We start from the raw sequence: 21,695 nt of genomic DNA, 5'->3' as shown, positions 1-21,695 counted from the left end.
TGAATAAGTATGGTGAAAGAATATAACCCTGTTGCACACCTTTCTTCATTTTAAACCATTCACTGTTCCCATGTCCTGCTCAAAAACTGCCTCTTGGTCCAGATACAGATTCCCCATGAGCACAATTAATTGTTCTGGAATACTCATACTTCACAATGTTGTCCATAGCTTGTCATGATCCACACACTCGAAAGCCTTTGTGTAGTCAATAAAGCACAGGTAGACATCTTTCTGATATTCTCTGCTTTCAGCCAAGATCCATTGGATATCAAATATTTATAGGGCACTTATTTTATACTCTGCGTAGTTCTCAGCTTGTCATGATCCACACAATCGAAAGCCTTTGCATAGTCAAGAAGGCACAGTGGAAGCAGAAATGGGCTCAAACGTGGCAACAATTGTGAGTTTGGCACAGGGCCTGACAGTGTTTTGTGCTGTTGTGCATAGGGTCGATATGAGTCGGTACTGACTTGATGGCACCTGACAACAAAAACAACAACAGTTCTGAGCACTGAACTTACTACTTATTCATTTAATCCTCGTATCTTCCAACTAGAGTTGTTTGTGTTGTTAAGTGCCATCAACTCAGTTTTGACCCATAGCAACCTTATGTACAACAGAAAGAAACACTGCCTGGTTTTATGCCATCCTCACAACTGCTGCGAAGCTTGAGCCTTTACGATTCTTTTCTAATTCCTTACCTCAGATGCATCCATTATTCTATGGTCTTCCTTATTCACTGTCCAACTTTACATGCAAATGAGGCTACTGGAGTAGCACTGTCATTATTTTCACTTTGCAGATAAGGAAAGTAGGCACAGAGATAGGCAGTAAATAAACATTTGAGGAATGAGTAAATTAATAATCAGAGTCTTCAAATTGCAAAAGGGAAAAGAGTAACTTCAACATATTGAGTGCCAGCATGATCTGTAGACCCACTTCTTGTATGTATCCTCTTTGAATGCCCCCAATGAAGCATATATTATGAATCCCAGTTTATCCATGAGGGAATTGAGGCTCAAAGACGTAAAACAATTTGACCTGCAAATTGAAAGATCCAGGATTTAAGCCCAGTGGTGTCTACCAGCACTCCTAATCTCTCAGTGCTTGTCTTGTTGATCTGTGGTCATTGGTCCAAGGGCTGAACTATGTAAGACACAGCTGAGAAAACAAAACCAAAAATGACTCAGGCAACTAAACAGATGCCATGATATTCCTATTTTAGACACAATTCTAGCAAGCCTCTCCTCCTCACACCAGAAGTTGGATAAGAATAGTGTTAGAGTGGCTGCTACTAGCAGGAAGGCAAGGGAGGAATTATTAAAACAATAGCCAACAAAAGTTAGGACCCTGGAGCCCTTGACTATCGTGGCAAGTGGCTCTACCTATCTCAAGTGTATTGCACCTGTAGCACAATTATTGGTTACATTATACATGAGAACTCAGGGTTCTATGTTGCAGAAGTAAGTTGGAACAGAGTTCTATCATTCTCTGGCAGAGAGATTTAATCACCTGGGACTTTAACGTCCTCACCTGGGAGATGGAGACAGTGATGTTGGTTCCCCCGCCTCTCCCATGGTACCTGCAGAAGTCAAACTTCTGAAGGCAAAAGCATTTTGTCAACAGTAACCAAGGTGAGTTACTATGTTTGATATTTTATGCTTAAGAAAACTAAGGAGCAGACAATACATTTTTGGAAGGTTTCCAGTAATGTGAGGAAACTAAGAAGAAGCCATAATACTTAGAGGGGTGCTTTTCATTATCTGGAAGCTTCCCTCTTGCAGGTCCCTTCAGGAAGCTGAGTCACAACAAGACATGAATGAATAACTGTGCCTCCCTCTTTCTTGGTCCCTATCAGGGTATCTATCCAGTCATCTTCTGCTTAAAGGGCATCTGTTATTGCAAATGGCATACCTAAGAAGGTCAGGGACAGACAGAGCAGTACACTGAGTATGTCATTGTTGTTGTTGTTAAGTACCATCGAGTTGGTTCCGACTCAGAGCGACTATGTATAGGGTTTCCAAGGAACAGCTGGTGGGTTTGAACTGCTGACCTTGTGGTTCACAGTCCAGTGCTGATACTACAGCGTCACACCAGAAGTCCTCACTGAGTATAGACTCTGAAATGTAGACATAACTAGTTCAAAATAATCTGGGTCATTGGTGATTCCGTGTAGAATTCTAATGCAGGAGACTCGGGTTCTAGTCTCAGCCCACATACCCATGTGCAGCCAACACTCGTAGCTTGCATGTTACTATGGTGCTTAACAGGTTTCAGCAGAATTTCCAGGTATAAAGAACGGCCTGGTGATCTACTACTGAAAATCAGTCCATGGAAAGTTTAAGGGTCACAATGGTCTAATCCTTAACCAATATTGGGGATGCGACAGGACTGGGCCACATTTTGTTCTATTGAGTATGGGGTCACCATGAGTCAGGGGCTGATACAACTGCAGCTAGCAACAACAACGTTCAAAAATGAGAGCAAATACTCTTTGGGGACAAGAAACTGAGAAAGGACAGCTCATGCCCTCAGCTAGCTCTGGGGGAGGTCATTTAAGCTTCAAGGTAGGTATCCATGGGGAATACCAATCGGCAGTTTGCTCCATCTCTCAACAGAAAAGCCAGCTGTAGAGTCACCATCCTCCTCCCTGTTAATTCAATTCTCTTTCATTGAACACAGGTCCAAAGATGGGCAAGCAAGTCCCTTCCCTCAAGGAGCTCGTAACCTTTGAGGGAAAGGTACGCTGTAGGGTGAAAACAGTCTCATTGATGGTCACTCACTCTCACTACGCACATACTTATCATGTGATGTGCCATGGACTGTTCTAAGATCTTTACATGCATGATCTAATTTCACCCTCTCAACAATCCTATTTTTAGAATCTCTGTTTCAAAGTGGAAACTAAGGTCCAGAGGAGTTAAGACAATAGTCCAAAGTTCTCAGTTAGCAAATGGTAGAGTCAAGATTCAAACTCAGGCCCTGACTCCAGGCATAGCTCTTGTGGTCAGCATCATAGGAGAACATAGATAAAGTACCGTGGGGAGTCCCGGGGGTGTTGGGATACTGGGTGGGCTTTGGAACTAGCTAGACTGTCATTCTAAAAGTGCCCTGTCACTTACTAGCCAGGAGGCTAGGAGGGTCAGTAGTTTTCAAAGACAAAGCAGGTCAGTGGAGGGCAGTTGTGGATATTTATCACAGGAGCTGCCAGAAGGCGGGTGGACGGTGTTACCTCAGGTCTGACTCACAGGACCAAAGGGGACAGGAAAGAGCACATGAGGATGTGAGGCAGGTTGTCAGCGAAGGCCTTTATGGAAGAGGTGTCTTTTAAAATAGATCTTGAAGGATCAGAAATTAGATTAACTTCAAGAAATGCAGGTAAGGTTGGACAGATATGGGCAAAGACCCTGGAGATGAAAAAGCTGAGACTATATTTAAGGGCCAGATTGGCTGGAACCCAGGGAAAGAGCTGGGGAGTAAAGCAAGGTGTGGCTGGAAAGAAGCTGGCAGGGAGGTGACTTCTGCCTGTGTTTACTGAGAAACCACTTTGTATATATGCTCAACAGCAGGCACCATAGGGCTTATCCTTTGAAAGGAACAGGAAGCGAAGGCAGCAAGGTCAGGTTCTCTCTATAGAGAACTGATCGCCACAGGGATTGACTGGCACCTTCCTTTCCTTCCCTACAGCCTTACCCAGAAGCTGTGCTTGTTGCCCCACTGGAAAGCAAAACACACACACCGCCACAGGCATAGTCACCACACAGATAAACATACACACACAAATGGGATGAGAAGCCAATTTGATTTCCCAAAGGATTGCAAACTTCTTAGATGATGTTAAAATAGATGAAGAATCCACTTTAATCTTTTTCGGGGTGGGCGATGAAAGGCTGAAGAGCATTGCTTAGGGATTTACAACTCAACCATTTGCAAGAAATGAGCTGCCAACACTTAGAGGCAAAATCCTCAGTTCCTAAAACCAACATCTCCCACACCTTTCTGGGGTTTAGCTGTCTCTGTGGTTGTCCAGGGTGGGTGGCGGATGGGACAGTCCTAAATGGGGCCTGTCCAGTCCAGGCCTCACCAGTAGCTCCCACAACTTGGGAGTTTGCCTTCTAAAATGGGCAGATTTCCTCCTTCCTAACCCCTAAAGATCTTTCTGTTTGTGCTAATCATTTGGCAGATTATCCCAACTGATCTGTCCCTGCTCTTCTATCTTTGGCTCAAATTATAAAGAAAAGAATCTGATAGGTAATTTTTATCAGTGTGTAATATGCCTTCTCAACCAAATTGTGAACTTCTTGAAGTGAATGCCCAAGGTGTGTTCATCTTATCTGTGGCCCTTTGTTCAGGACAGACTAGGTAGTAAATGCTTTGTCACAATGCTAGATGATAAATCCTGATTCTCTTCTCTGATAATATAGATCTTGAATGTCTACTAACACTATCTTCTAATAACATAGTCACTAAAGTATTCATCTGTGTACTCCAAGCATCTAAAACAGTGCCTGGCAGACAATAGTCCAACGAGAGCTCCCTTTGAAGTCATTCTCATTCCAGTTTGGAAGAAAGACTTCATCCATATAAGCTGGGACCTGAGGGTGGATGGGAATTAGGCAAGTGAAGGTGGGAAGTAGTTGTGGAAGACTGGGAAGAATCTTCCAGCAGAGGGAACAGCTGGAGAAGGTCTGAAGATTAGTGAGGGTGTGCATATGTGTGGCCATGTGGGAGGGAATGCGGAAAGCAGTTCATTGTGGATGAAATCAGAAGATGGATGCCCTTTCATTAGCACAGGAGGGAGGAAGGCAGGGAGGCAAAAGCAGGCAAATTTATAGGTCTGATTGCAGAAAGCTGAGAAAGTTTCCATATGATGGCTTCTATTTTCTCTGTGAAGAGGAAGGTAAGGTTATCTTCTGAGAGGAAGGAGGGGTGGAGGCTCCAGGAGAGAGAACTAGGTTTAGAAATAGCCACTGAAAGGAGAGAGAACTGAGTTGGGGAAGATGGAAGGATGGCTAGTTAGAGCTGAAGGTCCAGTTGAGGTTGGAGACCACACGTTTCCATTACACCAGAGCATGGCTGGCTGAGATTTTTTTCAGTACCTGAATAAAGGCAGAGAAGGCAGAGAAGGTGGACTGATTTGGTCTGAGCTTTCATTAGATGGGAGGGATGAAGAGACAACAGGGCAAGAACATGGAGGATTATGGCTAAAGTGTGACTGAAGGAGAGGACCAAGAAGGAGAGGGAAGAACTGGTAGACAGCTAGGGAGAGAACAGAAGTCAAAAGTCTGGATGTCCCAAAGATGAAAAACTGATGCATTGGAGATGACTTAAACTGCTGGAAGTGTAAGAGGCTATAGTCAGAGTGTTATGGCCAAAGCAGGTGCTGATGTAGTTACTGACAAACTAAGAAGCAGGAGAGCCTAGCTTTGAAAAGGCTGTACTGAGGAGAGATGAGGCCTGCTCCTGAACCCAAACAGATATGGTAAACGCTGACACTCAGATTCCAGGGTTCCCAGGAATCAATCAGACCCACACTCTTATTTGAAAACCAGGGACACTGGTGGGACTGGCGCCCAGGAAACCTGCCCTCCTGGGCCAGCACTCTCCTCCCTTGCATGCACTTCCCTCCCCAAAAAGATGGGGCAAAGTGAGAAAAGGTGAGGCCAGGTGAGGAGTTCTTTGCAGCCCCGCCGGGGCAGGCACACTCCCGGCACTCGTGGTTCCGACTAGCCCCAGACTCCAGGTTTCTCTCTCCGGCCCCAGTTACCCTACCCACCCCACTTCACTCGGCCACGGCCTAGCGGGTTCCGGTCAGACCGGAAGCACGTGGCCCCCCACCCGGTGGCGGTTGCCCTGGAGACCAGGGCTGTTTACCAACGGGACTGAGTCGGCAGCTGGGGCTAGGGCTGCGGATGGAGCGGAGCAGCCAGGTGAGCGCGGTCGGGTGCCCAACCCCCAAGGGTCTGAACCAGGCGGAGAGAGCCCTGCCCGAGTTCCTGGACAGGTCTCCCAGGCGCAGCCTCCCAGACGCAGCCTCGACAGGCGAACCCCGGGAGACAGGAGATGGGCCTAGAGAAAGGTCGGTTCTCCCCAGGGGCCAGAGCTCACCGTGACTGAAATAGGAGAAGTATAGGGCTCTGCAGAAGCCAATGGGCCTAGGGCATCGCTGGGCCATCCCCTCCTGGCTGGGTGTACAGATAAGGACACTGAGACCCAGAGACAGAGAAGGACGTCCCAGTCACATGTAGACGGGCACCAGATCTAAGCCTCCCCCAGATCTGAGCCTTTCACCCAACTCAGCTCGAACTTTCTAGACTTACTTCCTTCCCCTCCTCCACTTCCCCCGCCACCTCCCCCTTCTGCAATTTAAGCTTGTTTCCTTGCAGCCTGGCACTTGGAAACAATGGCTCCATCCTCCACTACCTCTGGAATCATCCCCCATTCCCTATCCAAACCTTTGATCTCTTGGTAGCCTGTGGTCCAGTTTCTCCACACCCCCTTTAAAACGTGGCCCTCTGCAGAGGACAAAGTATTCTAATCATTAGTCCAGAGTAGGACTGGGAATAATATCAAAGTTTTCTCATATTCAGGCCAACTATCATCCCCTGGTGGTTCTCTGAAGCATTTTCTTCCAGAAAGCCCCACAAGCAAGATGGGGGTTTGGCCTGCCATAGTATAACATAGATAAACATTTTTTTTTTTTTTTTAAAGAACAATTATGTATACATCTGTGGTAAATACCAGTACCAGCAAATGACATGTGGGTGGCTATATTTTATTACATTTACTGTAGGTGTAGGTTTGGGTTACCAGTGAAATGGAGGATGCTCTGACCCAGTAGTGGGGAGTGGGCACCTTGGATAGCAGAGCTCTTGTGTGAACCTGGCTCTTAAAATTTCCCCTCTTTCTAGTTGACCTGTCCATTATTTTTTTTTTTTTTCATACTCCTGAAAAGTTTGCCATAGCTGCTTATTTTTTTTCCTTTTTTTTTTTTTTATTGTGAACGAGTGATAGTTTACATGGGAGAACATCAGCTTTACACCATCGTTTCATTGCATTCATTGCAATGATAACAATCTCCTCTGTGTATCATCATCCAACAGTTTTTGCTTCCATTCCCTCTGTTTTTCTTTTTTTGAGGGAAGTGGGTGAGGTGAAAGGGGTGGGGAGATATACACAAAAATACTTAGGAATATATAATAATTTAAACAACCAAAGGGCACATTCTACAAGCCTGCCTCCTGGCCACCAGCACTCAGCCCCTCTCTTTCCGTGAGTCTCGAGTCTTCAGCTGGTCCCTCTCTCTATGTCCATTAATCTTGAGGACTGGGCAGCTGGCTTAATGACAACTTCTTGGAAATGGTTATCAATGTGTATTTTCTGGCTCTTAGCAGGCCTTTGGGGTGCGGCTATTGTGTTTAATAAGCCACTTGCCTTTTCAGCTGGACAGCTTGATGATGGCTCTGCCTAGGTGTCATCAGATGACTTTGTGGTTGAGAGTTGGCCAGGTCTTGGGCTGGTGAGTGAGCAGAGCAAGGATATGATGGGTGTGCTGAAGCTTTTCTGGACCAAAGGATGCAGGCAGAGATGGGGGCTCAAGGAGTGAATGTAAAGGTACCCTTGGCTCAGGTCTCCAACCACCTGTCTCCCCCACCTCCCCTCCTCATGTAATGGCTGCTGGGGAGAGTTGGTGTTCCCTCTATGTAACAGATGGTCCTTGCACTCGGGAGGAGGCAGCGGGTTATGAAAGCAGGTTTGATGTAACGGTTTTACCTGAAGGAGGTGTTAGTCTTTAAATAGCCATGAGTGGGCTTATAGGAATTAGTCATAATTGAGGTTTTTCTCTGAGATAACTCGCAGTCATGTTATCTTATGACCAGGATGTCTTGACTGTGACACCCCCTGAACATGGATAATTATATAGTACCAAAAGGTATAGCAAATCCATGCACATACTCAAGTTTTACTGTTAAAAATAAGCCAGCAGGGAGTTGAGGAGAGCACATGACTGCCCTCATCAAAATTGTTAAGGGAGAGGTTTCTAAGTTACTAAACTTACTGACAGTGAAGCCTTCCTTAGGCATGTGTGGGAGTTAGAAACCAAGCCTGTGATAATTTGGGAGAAGCTGTGGCAAATGAATAGCCATTTCACAAGGGATGAAGGGGAACGGTGAGGGGGAGCCAGTTTGCCAGTTGAGCTTATCTTTGGTAGAACAGTTGGAAGGTTCTGACCTTCGCGTGCCGTTCTGAGTTAAAGTGTAGAGCTGTTTCATGAAATGTGAAAGACCTTAGCACTCAACTCAAATTAAAGGGGATAAAAGCCCACATTTCTTCACAGTTGATCAGAAAATAGATTAAAAAGGAGAAAGAAAGGCAGACTTTTTTGATGCCAAGCCTTTGCCAAGGAGAAGGTTCCTGAATTCCCAGCAGCCAGATTGGGTGTGAAAGACAGCAGAAGTGGAAAATGGAGTGTAGAAAGACTCAATCTGTGAGTAGAATGAGAAAAACATGAAAACTAAGCCAGTTGCCACTTGGTCAGTTCTGACGCATGGTGACCCCATGTATGTATGTCAGAAGACCTGGGATGCAGAGGGTTTGCAATGGCTGTGATCTTTCTGAAGTAAATTGCCCAGCTTTTCTTTTGAGGCACTTCTGGATGGATTCGACCTGCCAGCCTTTCAGGTAGTAGCCAAGTGCTTAAGGAGAAAAGCCTAGAGGTCTGTAAACTATGAAAGAGAGGATAAATTCTTCCAAGATTTTGAGCTGACTAGAACTTCAGAAATACATAGTTGTAGTTTGTATTTTGTTTGGTCGGGTTTTCACTGGGAAAGGAAGAAGATGCTCCCTACAAGTAGCCCATATGGTAACCTGCATGTAACAGGCATCTAATAGTTCCATTGGAGTCCTGGTGTGGTGCTGTAGGATAAGCACTGGACAGAAAGGTCGGTTTGAACTACAAGGTCCGAGGTTCAAACTCACAAGCCACTCTTCAGAAACCCTATACAGGGTCGCTGTGAGTTGGCGCCAACTCGACAGCACTTAACAGCAACAACTATAGGGTAATTGTGTAAAGGTTCTTGAATCACATTAGTCAGGATTGTATGATGAGGGTAGCTTGGAGTATGTGATTTTTGAGATAAGTATGGGGCAGGGGGAGCCTGTTAAACACTTTGCTGCTAACAGAAAGGTCAGCGGTTCAAACCCACCAACCGCTCCACAGGAGAAAGACGTGGCACTCTGCTTCTGTAAAGATTGTTGCTGTTGTTAAATATTGTTAAATGTTGGTTCCAGCTCATAGCACCTCAGTATAGGTTTTCCAAGGAGCACTGACCTTACAGTTAGCAGTCCAGTGCTTATCCTGCAGCGCCACACCAGGACTCCTCTTGGAAACCCTATGGAGCAGTGGAGTTTTAGTGTGGTGCTGTAGGATAATGTCCTGGACCGTAAGGTCAGTTTGAACCATAAGGTCATTGGTTCAACCCCACCAGCTGCTCCTCAGAAACCCTATGCAAGGTCACTGTGGGTGAGAACTGACTCTATGGCACTTAACAACAACAAATAGGATCAGACTTGGAGTCAACTAGATGGCATCAGGTTTGGTTTTCTTCTATAAGAGGAAAGTGTTGAATCAGAAGGAAAGTGATAATAAACTCAGGTATTCATTTAGCATTTGTAAGGCAATTTCAAAGTCGCTCATCAAACGTAGAGGTTACGCGAATCGGGCTGTGAACCACAAGGTCAGCAGTTGGAAACTACCAGCTGTTCCACGGGAGAAAGAGGAGGCTTTCTGCTTCCGTAAAGATTTACAGCCTCGGAAACCCTGTACAGGGTTTTATATGAATCGGAACCGCATATAACAACAGCAACAACATCAAAATCAACCTCACGGTGTTTCTGGGTAGTGGGCAGGACCAGTGTGTAGCACAATTCAGCCAGGTGTTAGAGTTGCCTAGGAATAGAGCCACCAAGGACATGTTGGGAGAATTGCTGAAACAGTAGGCGGTGTCTGGATCTGAAGTGCTGAAATCAAAGAGAAAACCCAAACCTCGAAATGTAATTTGTAATTAAGCCTGTGCTCTATGCTAAGCCCCAGGACTTCCTGTCCTAGCAGGTATGTTCCGAGGTAGCTAAGTAATGTCTTCAAGGTCACGTGCTGTTGTTGTTGTTGTTGTTGTTAAGGGCCATTGCGTCAGTTCCGACTCATAGCGACCCGGTAACACAGTTAATTCTATAAATGAGGAAACACAGGTGCCAGGAAGGTGGAGTGATTGCCTCATGGTCAGGTAGTTAGTTAGCAACAGAGCCAACAATAGAACCCAAGACTTGTGCCACACACTTCTGTGTCCTTTGACGCCCAAACATGTTGCCCCCCAGGAACCATGAGTCTGGAAGCTACCTGAAGGCCTCGAGAGACCTGGTTACCTTGCAGGCAGAGGAGGCCGCTGGTCTTGGTGGCGGTCAGTATGCAAGCCGTTTGCAGTGTTCTGAGAAGGATGTCCCTGGGTGCTGAGAAAAGCAGATGCTGTAAATAGTAATGGCGATGGGACCACCAAAATGGTGATGCAAGAAGAGCTTACAAATGTGTCAAGTCTTGAGTTAGGATAAGCACTGGATTGTTAATCACAAGGGCAGCTGTTCAAACCCACCAGCTACTCTGAGGGAGAAAGATGAGGCTTTCTACTCACGTAACGATTTACAGCTGTTACAGGGTCCCTGTGAGTGGTAATGGGCTCACGACAGTGGCTTTGGTTTTGGTTCAGCCTCCGTAGAGAAATGCACATGTCTCCCAGCAGGCTTCAATACAATTGTATTGGTCGAGCACTCCCTGATGTGGTGCTGTAGGATAAAGCACTGGACTGCATGGTCAGTTTGAACCTTAAGGTTGATGGCTCAAACTCCCCAGATGCTCTTTGGAAACACTAGACAGGGGTGTTATGAGTCAGAAGTGACTCAATGGCAAGTAACAACCCTACTAATGACAGAAACAGTTGTCCTGTGTACTAGAGTAGATAGATCTATGCTCCATAGGGTTTCAACTGCTGAGTTTTCAGAAGTAGGTCATGAGGACTTTCTTCTGAGGGGCTTCTGGGTGGACAGGAACATCCAACCTTTCAGTTAGCAGCTAAACGTGCTTAACTGTTTGTGTCCCCCAGGTACCCCTTGTGGGAGGATCCAAATACAGAGGCCCTTGGGGTATTCACAAGGTAATTGTTGTTAAGTGCCACGAAGTCCATTCCAACCCATAGTGACCCTGCATAGGGTTTCTAAGAAGCAGCTGGTGAGCTTGAACCACTGACCTTACAGTTCATATGACTTTGCAGTCTGACGCATTATCCCACAGTGCCACACCAGCAAATACAAAATTGTAAACTTGGAGGTGTTGGTAAATCTTGGTCTTCAAGAAGGATGAGCAAGTTAGGGCAGTGGAGGAGGGACACTAAGTACCTGTGCAAAGCCACATAGCAAGGCTGAAGTGTTGTAAAGGAAGGGTCAAATGGGTACATGGGAAACAGTAACGAGTAGATTGAGGGAGAAAATGAAAGTGGGATCAGAGAGGCAGCTCTTCTACAGAGAATGGTTTGCAGACTGCTTGTCCTGTATCCAGGGAGCTTTCTCAGTGCGAGTGTAAGGGTCTCCTTTCAGCACTCCAGGATAACTGAACTCCATGTTTCTGTCTGGTGACTTAGTAGGCTCACTGGCACTTTTGACCAAAGGGAGTAATTGGTACCTTATGCTGACCAGTTGGGGAGTGAATGGCTTGGATCTAGAAGCCCCCAGAAGTTTAACTCCTTCCCTCCTCTATTTCTTCCTACTTCCTCAGGAATCTTGAGAAGCAATGGCCACAGAAGCCCCGGTGAACGTCACAACGCCTAAACACAGCAGTGCTGTTGGCACGGCAACTGACCCCTTCATCTGGCAGCCAAAGCCACTAAGCATGCATGTCATAAGGCCCAAGTCTGCCAAGGGACGAACACGGCCAAGCCTGCACGTATCTCAGGGCCCGGAGGTGTGCTCCGACCACACAACTTCTTCTCCACCTCTGGTCGTTCCCTGCGAGTCACCAGGCAGCTGGAAGCCAGGGACCTGCACACCCAGATCTCCGAATCAGGGAGCTCCTGATGAGATCCCCGAGCTGCTGCAGCAGGTGTCCATAGGGGCTTCTTTATCTCTCAATAAATACCCAGTCCTTCCTTCTATCAACAGAAAGAACCTGGAGGAGAAGGCTGGGGACACAAGAGCTCAAAAGGTCAGCTCACTACAGCGAAAGGCAAGTAAAGATAATTCCAGAGCTCAAGCTTGGCCACCGGTGGAGAAAGTCACCATCCAAACCATGAGGCAGGGCCCTTCCCAGACTGGAAACTTAGAGGAGCCCTCAGACCAAGAACCAAGACTGCTGCTTGCTGTTAGATCACCATCTGGCCAAAGGTTTGTACGCCATTTCCGGCCAACAGATGACTTACAAACTGTGGTTGCCGTGGCAGAACAGAGGAACAAGACCACCTATCCACACTGCAGCATCGAAACCATGGAGGTGCCCAGGAGAAGTTTTTCAGACCTCACCAAATCTCTACAAGAGTGCCAAATCCCCCACAAGTCTGTGCTGAGCATCTCAAAGGAAGACAAGCAGGGGTGGCCCTGAATTCCATAGCCACTAGCTGGAGTCCTGGGTGTCTGAGTAGGGAGCATGCTTAGGTACCACGGCCTCCTGGGCAGTTTGGTTCCTAGTGCCATGTGAACCTGGTACAGCTGTGATCCCTGGGACTCGCCTCTTCACAGCATCTCCTTTGAAGTGGTGAGATCTGCAAACATATTAAGTGTGGTAGGAAGCGACCCTCCCAGTTGTCAGATTCTCTCTGCCACTGGGGAACTGGCAGGCTACCAAGGCCATTCCTGAACCAGCTGTCACTAGACCTCGCTTCCAGAGTTCTAGGTCTTTCTACAGTAATGGTCCTTCTGGAACATCTGCCTGCCTTCACTATGAATTTCTACTCTCGAAGCCAATGGTTTGCCTTTCTGTATTTGATGCAGGATTAAAACTTGCCAGAGAAGATGCCAGTCTGGTAAATAACCAGGGTTCAGAAAATGTCTAACTGGCATTTGTGTTTCTTGCAAATATCTTTCAGAAGCACGTGGCTGACTCTGTCTTTGGAAGTAACTCCCTCTGATGGGCTCAGGTGGTTAGGGTTCCTGGGGGAATGCTGTGTGTGTGTCAGGTGACATCAGGGAGAAGAATAGGTCATCGGCTAATACAATTCCCCGGATGCATCAGAATGTCTAAAAGTCCTGAAGCTGGAAGGTAAAGTGCTTCTACAAGCACAGATTAACCAGTAGCTCTGTTTTCTTAGAGACTGGTTTACATTGGTAGCTACTCTGTGTGCAAAATTCTTTCCAAACCGAGAAAACCCACTGGCTTTTGTTGGTCGTGGAAACTTTTGTTTTGAAAAAGCACAAGCCCACAATCTCTGCACCACTAACTACAGGTTCTCTTGACTTGTGTGTGGTGTGATCTGTTTCTTTACCCTCCAGGTCTTGAGTCTCACCTACTTCAAACACAGAGACTCCTTTAGTGGCGCCCCTGTTCTCAGAACATTCTTGTTGCCTGACTTGACTGTGCCTGGGGTAAAAGTCCACGTGTCCAGCATCTGGCTGATGGGGATGAAGTGACCACTGTATACTGGAGTTCCTTTGAAAACCATGAAGTCTTGTTTTCCCAACTCTGAAATGGTTTCTGTGGACAATTTGCCAAAGTTCTCTTGCATTGTGAGCTCAGCAAGACTCCCACAACTCATCTGCCTCCTCTTTAAGGCCTAATCACCATTCAGAGTCAGTAACAGTCAGGCCTGCGGACCACGGAGCTGTTCCCCAGGGCACAGCCCTCACGAAACTGGGAGTATCAGCATGTATTAGCCACCTCCTAGAAACACAGACAAGGCAGGGATCGACGAGGAGCGTAAATGTTGCTACCTCAGCAACACACGCATTTTGTACACAGATAAGGAATGGGCTTAGAAATGTTACTTCTAACACATTGGTACAGCTTAGCAGTGGAAATTAAGGTCACTGTTTCCTCTGAAAAACATCAATTTAGAATAGTTTCTTTCTGAAGGTTTGCAGAATTTCTCAGTACCATCCTGGTCTGGTCAGCCACTCCTTTGATTAGAAAGGCCACCTGGGGCTTGTGGTATCTCAGACAGATCCCCACAACTGGCTGTCCCTTCCTACTGCTGCCTCTGGCAGAAGGGACTGGTGGTAGATAGGTGCCTTGAGCCTGGGACTTAAAAGTACAAGAATGTCACCTCCCACCCAGGACTCGAGCACGTAACTTTGCCTCCGATCTAGGAGGCTGAGGGAAGTGCCATAAAAAAGACACCCACTCTGTGGTAAGAATAAAATACCACCCACCTAAGACTTGATAGTTTCTCCAGGCAGGAAAGCTTCAGAAAACTTCAGCGAAATGGAACAACCTTGAAAGGGTTAGACTTTTCTGCACCTAGGGGTCTGCGGCTGCTACTATTTAGCAAAAAATGCTGGTGTGGCGGGAAAAAAAACGAAATGGAAGGCACAGAGCACAGAAATGATATTTTAGGATATGTGAACTAAGCTAAGTTGGAACCATCTTAATGCATTGATTTTCTGGACAAAAAATGATGAAACTAACAATAAAATCTGATTTGTGTGAAACTGAGCCAGTGGAAAAGCAGAGCTTGTGTTTTAACCTCAGACGTGGACTGCCCCACTGGTGGGCAGAGGGGTGTGTTCATGCCACCTTCTGTTTTCTCACTGGGAAAGTAGTTGGTTCCACTGTTGGAATCAACCCTTCGTCCCAGGTACTTCAGATCTTCAGATGACATCTACAGAAGCCCGATAGCGCTTCCTTCCCAGTTTATTTTGTATGGAGTCTCTGAAATTTCTCCTAAAAACCATCCCAGATGTTCTGATCTTAAGGTTGACCAGAGCAGACTAAGGATTTCAGAGTCCTTGGTGACTTTGAAGGTGACATTGCCTACTAGCACTCTGTCCTAGTGGACTCAGGTGGTGCCAACATACTTTAGTAGTGACCCTGGGTAGGTCAGCCTTGCTCCACTTTGTGGTCACAGTGATGGGGAGGGCTTACGCTGTGTTACACTTGGTGACAAGCACTGGCTTCTTACCAAGCTGCTGGTCACAGCGTGTTAGTCAGAAATGTGGAAGCACCGCTAGATCCCTCAACTGCAAGCCTACTGAAGTCAGTGACTAAAGGTTTTCCTGTGAAGGACTCTGGAGTGGGAATGAGCTTTATCACCTCTTGTGTCTTCTCCATACCTGTAGAAATAGAAGGCAAACTCTTCCGCACCTTCTCCATTGAGGACGCTAGAAATAGTGCTCATTGGGGAACCATGAACTTTGCATGGGATCATTTTTCATGACAAATCATTTTAGTATATATCCCTGTTTAAGTCCAGTAGGTAAATTAATCCTGGCAGCAGAAGGAACAGCAGGAGAAATAAGTGAGTCATCATGTAGAATCCAAATAATTTCCACCAACAGATGGCAGATGGTTTTAACACAACAGCCCTTGCCCTGATTGTACCTGGGGACCCAGCCAACAGCTGTCAAGCCAGGACTGTCCTGGGGAAGAGGTGCACCATGAACATGACTATTCCCAGATAAAATGTGTCACAAAGGAAACACAAGCTTTGAGGCATTCCATTCCAATTACTAACCTTAAAGTAAGCCTTTGAGGAATGAAACTTTTTACTTAGTTCTAAACTATCTGCCATTTAAAATGGGCTTTCTAATGTCAAATGAAGCTACCCCATTTCATGGGGAAAGAGGCCTAGTACCATAGTGGCTACAGGGCTCAGCTTCCAACAGAATGGTCAGTGGTTTGAGCCCACCAGCCATTGCTTGGGAGAAAGATGTGGCAATCTGCTTCTGTAAAGAGAATCACCTCGTAAAGGCTACAGGGCAGTTCTCTGTCCTCTAGGGTCACTATGAGTCAGCATCAACTCAACAGCAGTGGACTCCAGGTGGGAAAAAGTTTCTGTTTACAGACTCATTACTAAGACATTTATCATACGCTTACTAAAAGTTTACTACCGGCATCCCCCAGGTTACTAATGTCTGACTTCTCTATCAAAACACCCCACCCTCCCAAAGCTAATTAAAAATTCAAAGTACATCCAGTGGTTCAGAATGACAGATGGGCACACTTTGGGGGCTGTTATCAAAACACTATTGTTTACAAAAAACAACAAAACACTGTTGTTTCATTAAAGATATTTTAGTGCATCTGGAAGTGCTTCTCCTTTAATGTTTTTTATGCATAGGAAGGTGGTGTTGTTCTTAAGTGCCATGGAGTTGGTTCTGACTCATAGCGACCCTATATAAGGTTTTTCAGGAGGGACCGGGGAGCTTGAACCATTGACCTTGCAATTCGGTGCTTTAAGCCACAGTGCCACACCAGGACTCCAATATAAACAGGTATGTTGGTGCTGTTAAGTGCTGCCAAGTCATTTCTGACCCATAGCTACCCTGTATAGGGTTTCTGAGGAGTAGCTGCTGAGCTTGAACTGCTGTCCTTGCATTTCAAATGGCTTTGCAGTCTGGCGCATTAACCCACGGCACCACACCAGGACTCCATGGACAGGTATTATTGTTGTTAAGTGCCGTCGAGTCGATTTTGACCCATAGCAACCCTGTATAGGGTTTCCAAGGAGCAGCTGGTGATCTTGAACCACCAACCTTGCAGTTCAAATGACTTTGCAGTCTGACACATTAGGACTCCATACACAGGTATTTGTTGTTGTTAAGTACCGTGGAGTCGGTTCTGACTCATAGCGACCCTGCACAGGGTTTTGGAGGCTGCAAATCTTTACGGGAGCAGAAAGCCTCTTCTTTTTCCCATGTTTTGAACTGCCGACCTTGAGGTTAGCAGCCCGATTCATAACCACTACGCTAGGAAGCTATCTGGTAGTGTAGTGGTTACGAATTGGGCTGCTATGCTGCGACTTGGCCAATCCAATCAAGATGGCAGATCAGATAGATATGCAGTGAGGAGCTCCGTCACCAACAACACAGAAGATACAGGTATACTGTATGCTAAATACTAAGACAAACATTTGACTGATGTTTGATATTAACTATACCTAACTGTTCGATTTATATACAAATTCCACTAACAGTCAGGCTTAGTAATGGACCGATTTATAATCCAGGGACTGCCTCTATACAAGTTTCCTGTAGTTTCAGGTATGTTTTAGGTTAGCCTTTTCTATGGAAAGGTGGTTTGTTTCCCCCTGCCTTCTAAACAAAATTTCCAAGAAAACGCGATATTTTGATTTAACTTTAGTTTGGATGTCATTGTGAAAACTAAGCAGGGACATTTGTTCTTCCAGTCCACTGAAGCAACACGTCACAATCAAGTAGGAAGTTTACACACTTATGCATGTTTCCCTTGAACTAGAACTGACCAACGGCCACCAGTCAGACAGGAAAGGCCAGGAGTTGGCAAAGTACAACTGGCTATTGGTGACTGACGCATTTACCAACGCCCGAAACAGGAAGTCACGTGGTAAAAATAAAAGTGGGTGTTCTCTTTTTTTGTCTACATCAGTGACATGGCATTTTCCTTTACCTGGTTGGGGAAGTTTCTCTCAGCCTTTTTTACAGAGTCCCCTCTGCATTCTTCTGTGTCCAGACGGTTTCGGAAACAGTTTATGCTGAAGAACAAATCTGTGGAAGTGTTTTTGGACATGTATCAACCCAACCCCAAGAGGCTGAACATTCCACATGAGGAAAATTAAGAAAGTCTCATGCAAACTGGTCTGTTTTGAAGGATCGTTCTACCCGCTGTGTAGACATAGGCTATAGGCAGCCAGGGTGGAAGAGGAAAACTGACTACTGGAATATTGACAGAGATGATGGTGGCTTGCTGTAGGATGGTAACCCTAGATGTCATGAATATAGTCAGATTCTGGCTCTGTAATCCATTTTCTTAAGAAAAAAAAAAAAATAGAAACAACATGATAGTTCGGCAAAGTGATATTGACCAAAGTGGACTTACTGTGACCCATGTTTCTTCAAATATAAACATGACCACAACAAAACAAATGCATGGCATACACCTGAAAAACACTGGCCAGCAAGCAACAGCATTCACATGAAGGAAACGCATCAATGTTTTGGGACCAAGTATACAGAGAATCCCAAAGCTTTTAATTGCTTTAATTATGAGGTGCAACCAAAAAGGTCCCTATTTCACTTAATGTTTAGGTCGACGCTAACACCAATTACTCATCTAACTCAAGGGTATGATTACTGGCCAAGGATCCTTAATAAGCAATTCTTTGTTCCAGCAAGACAGCACATTATTTATCTATATCTGCCCTCCTCCTTCCCTCCCTCTCCTGCATCCTTTCATTCCATTCATTCAAATCCAGTGTGTTTGGAATATATTTCTTCTTGAGACAACAAGCAAAGCCACAGTCATAAGGCTTAATCAATGAAGCCTCAAGTAAGTGTCATTTTCATGCCCACTTGTTCTTTGCAATGAGGGGATCTGTGCAGTGGGATCTTGATCTTTCTGTGACCAGATGAGTAATGCACCTCTGACATTTGTCCCATCTGACTCTGTCCTGAGCACACAGACAGACAACCTGGGGCTGCCCAGCTACTGTTAAGAATGACCAGCCACCTGCAGACACAACCTGGGAAAGATGGTGGCGAGTCCATCCTCCAAACTGGGAAGTTCCATCTGGAAATGGTCTGATGCCTAGCCCTACCCCCTGTACCCTTAGATACTTGGCATGTCAGCTCAGACTTTCAAGTGTGTCATGTCCCCAAAATTCAGGATCCAGACTTAGGACACTGTAGAGGACTGGTTAGTTTCCCCCAAACCAGGACTGGACATCAACTCACTCTTCCCCTTCTGGATTAAATTCATCCCACAGATATCAGGCATCTATATATGCCAGGCTCAGACACCCTGTACAGGGTCACTATGAGTTGGAATCCTTGACTTGATGGCACTTAATAACAGCAACAACAAAATAAGCTGGGCACACATTAAACTTTTCAGTGAACAAGACAGGCCAACAACCCCTAACTGCTCTAATGGAGGTTACATTCCAATGACGTGGGGGACAGAAGATAAACAAGAAACATAGTAGAAGGGAACAAGAAAAACAGCATGATAAGGAAGATCTGGAGAATGGTGCATGGAGGTGGTGGTGGAGGAGGAGGTACATGATAGGATTTCAGTAGTTGCTCACGGCAAACCTCATCGACAAAGTAGCATTTGAGGAAATATTTGAAGGCGATGGAAGGAGTTAGTCACGTGGATATGTCGGCGGAAGGGTGTTCCTGGCAGAGGAATCATCATCGTTGTAAAGTTCCTAAAGAGGGAGCTCACCTGTAGCTCTCTTATCCTGTTGGAGGAAAAACAAGGTGGCTAGTATGGCCAACTAGGAGGGCAGAGCTGGAAGAGATGATGGAGAAGAGATAGATCTCATGGAATTATTTTAGGCAATTTTACACAGAATAAAATGGGGAGGCTTTGGACCTTAGGGTGCTGAGAAGAAGAGTGGTTTTTAGTATATGGATTTTCAATGAGCACTCTGGCTGCTGTGCTGAACTGAGGATGCATGGGATGAGGGTGGAAGATGGAAGACCAATTAGATGCCACAAGCAGGACTAAGCAAGCTTTTGTAGCATTATACATTGTCAGGGGGTGGAGCCAACTCGATGACAACTAACAACAGCAATCACAATCCAAGAGAGAGATGAAACCCAGGGTGGTAGCCACAGATGTTATAAAAAGTGTTTCCTAAGCATAGAATCCATTTACTTAAAAGAGTAATACTCAATTGTATTGTAAAACAAACATTACAGAAAGTGCTAGCCCATAATATGCATTAACATAACAAATTATTTTTTCAGATAGAAGAGGCTCATTCTTAGAGTCCTTTAACACTCTGCCCCCCAAACAAAATTCAAGTCCTTTTCATTTTTTTAATGGAAAATTTGGAAAATAGAAGATTGAAGAGGGAAATAAAAATCATCTATAATCCTTTCAGTCAAAGATGACTATTGTTAATGTTTTGGTATATATCATTTCATTTTTAAAAATTAAATTCATTTTGCACATTACTTCCTTGCCAATAGGCAAACATGCATATTTTAACATTTGTAATACTAGCGAATACAGTTTTATATTCTTTCCCAGATTTCTTCAGTCTTCATAATTGTTTTATGATTGAGTAATATTTCAACATGTTACTATACTATAATTTATCAAAACATTTCCCTTTTATGGGGCATTTACAAGTTTCCAGTTTTTTTCTATAGAATTCAATACTGAAATTTTTATTTATGTAGTTTTTGGCATCTTTTTAAATTATATTTTTAAGGATAAATTAACAGGAGTCAGACTGGAAGCTCAAATTATAGGAAATTGTTTATAGATACTGCTTTGCTTATTGAAGGGTTATGAAGCAAGCACAAAGCAGTTTCAAGACAACATCTTCATTTTTGAGGTTATAGTTGTTGTTAGGTGCCATCCTGCCGGTTCCAACTCATAGTGACCCTATGCAGAACAGAAGGAGACACTGCTGGCCCTGAGCCATTCTCACAATTCTTGCTACACTTGAGTTCACTGATGCTGCCATGGTGCCAATCCATCTCACTGGGGTTCTTTTTCACTGACTCTCCACTTTACCAAGCATGATGCCCTCTCTAGGGGCTGGTCCATCCTGATAATGTGTCCAAAGTATGAGGAATGAAGTCTTAATATCTTTACTTCCAAAGAGCATTCTGGCTGTACTTCTAACACAGATTTGTTTGTTCTTCTGGAAGTCCATGGTACATTTAATATTGTTCTCCAACATTGTAACTCAAATGCATCAATTCTTCAACATTCTTCCTTATTCACTGTTCAACTTTCACATGCATATGAGGCTACCAAAAATACCATAGCTTAGGTCAGGCGCACCTTAGTCCTCACACTGACATCTTTACTCTTCAACACTTGTTGTTGTTGTTGTTGAGTGCCATCGAGTCGGGTCCGACCCATAGCGACCCTGTACAGGGTTTCCGAGGGTGTAAATCTTTACGGGAGTAGAAAGCCTCATCTTTCTCCCGCGGAGCGGCTGGTAGTTTCGAACCGCTGACCTTAAGGTTCGCAGTCCGATTCGTAACCACTACGCTACCAGAGCTCCTTCAACACTAAGTGGGTAAAAATAAAACTCAGATAGCAAAACAGCGCTTATAGCAGAAGTCATTTATTCAATCATAGGCAGTATCCTGGATAGATATGCAATAACATGTACGCTTGAGAGACTGAGTGATTTTCACTCTTATTTTTATCTGTGTTTTCTAGCTTCTATAAATAGGGTGTGGTGCTGTAGGATAAGCACTTGACTTCAAGGTTGGCTTGAACTGCACGGTTGGTCTTTCAAACCCACCTGTTGCTCCTTGGAAAACTTGTACAGGGTTGCTATGAGTCGAAAATGACTTGATGACTCAACAACAACAACAACACCCTGGCCAACTGGTTGGAAGAGATCTATAGTTATGCCCATTCCACCTAATGGAATGTGGGAATTGTACAGCAACATCATTAATATCACATGCAAGTGAAATGTTGCTAACAATAATTCAAAAATGCCTGCAATACTACATCGACAGAGAACTGTCAGAAACTCAAGTCAGATTCA

The 21,695-nt window shown here is 45.1% G+C and overlaps 2 protein-coding genes across 2 annotated transcripts in view; one reads left to right on the top strand and one right to left on the bottom strand.

Moving 5' to 3' along the window:
- Nucleotides 1-716, bottom strand: part of LOC102818115 (group IIC secretory phospholipase A2-like) — a 30,614-nt gene extending 29,898 nt beyond the window's left edge. Inside the window, exon 1 of the mRNA XM_006862407.1 lies at nucleotides 702-716. Coding sequence (XP_006862469.1) covers nucleotides 702-716 — 15 coding nt within the window. The remainder of the gene's footprint in view (nucleotides 1-701) is intronic.
- Nucleotides 717-11,836: 11,120 nt separating this feature from the next.
- On the top strand, nucleotides 11,837-12,640 carry UBXN10 (UBX domain protein 10). Its single transcript, XM_006862357.1, has one exon. It carries the CDS (start codon nucleotides 11,837-11,839, stop codon nucleotides 12,638-12,640), a length of 804 nt encoding a protein of 267 aa, XP_006862419.1.
- The last annotated feature ends 9,055 nt before the right edge of the window (nucleotides 12,641-21,695 follow it).

The sequence above is a fragment of the Chrysochloris asiatica genome, unplaced genomic scaffold (genome assembly GCF_000296735.1).
Source record: "Chrysochloris asiatica unplaced genomic scaffold, ChrAsi1.0 scaffold00047, whole genome shotgun sequence".
Taxonomy (NCBI): Eukaryota; Metazoa; Chordata; class Mammalia; order Afrosoricida; family Chrysochloridae; genus Chrysochloris; species Chrysochloris asiatica.
This window is presented reverse-complemented; position numbering and strand designations above follow the sequence as displayed.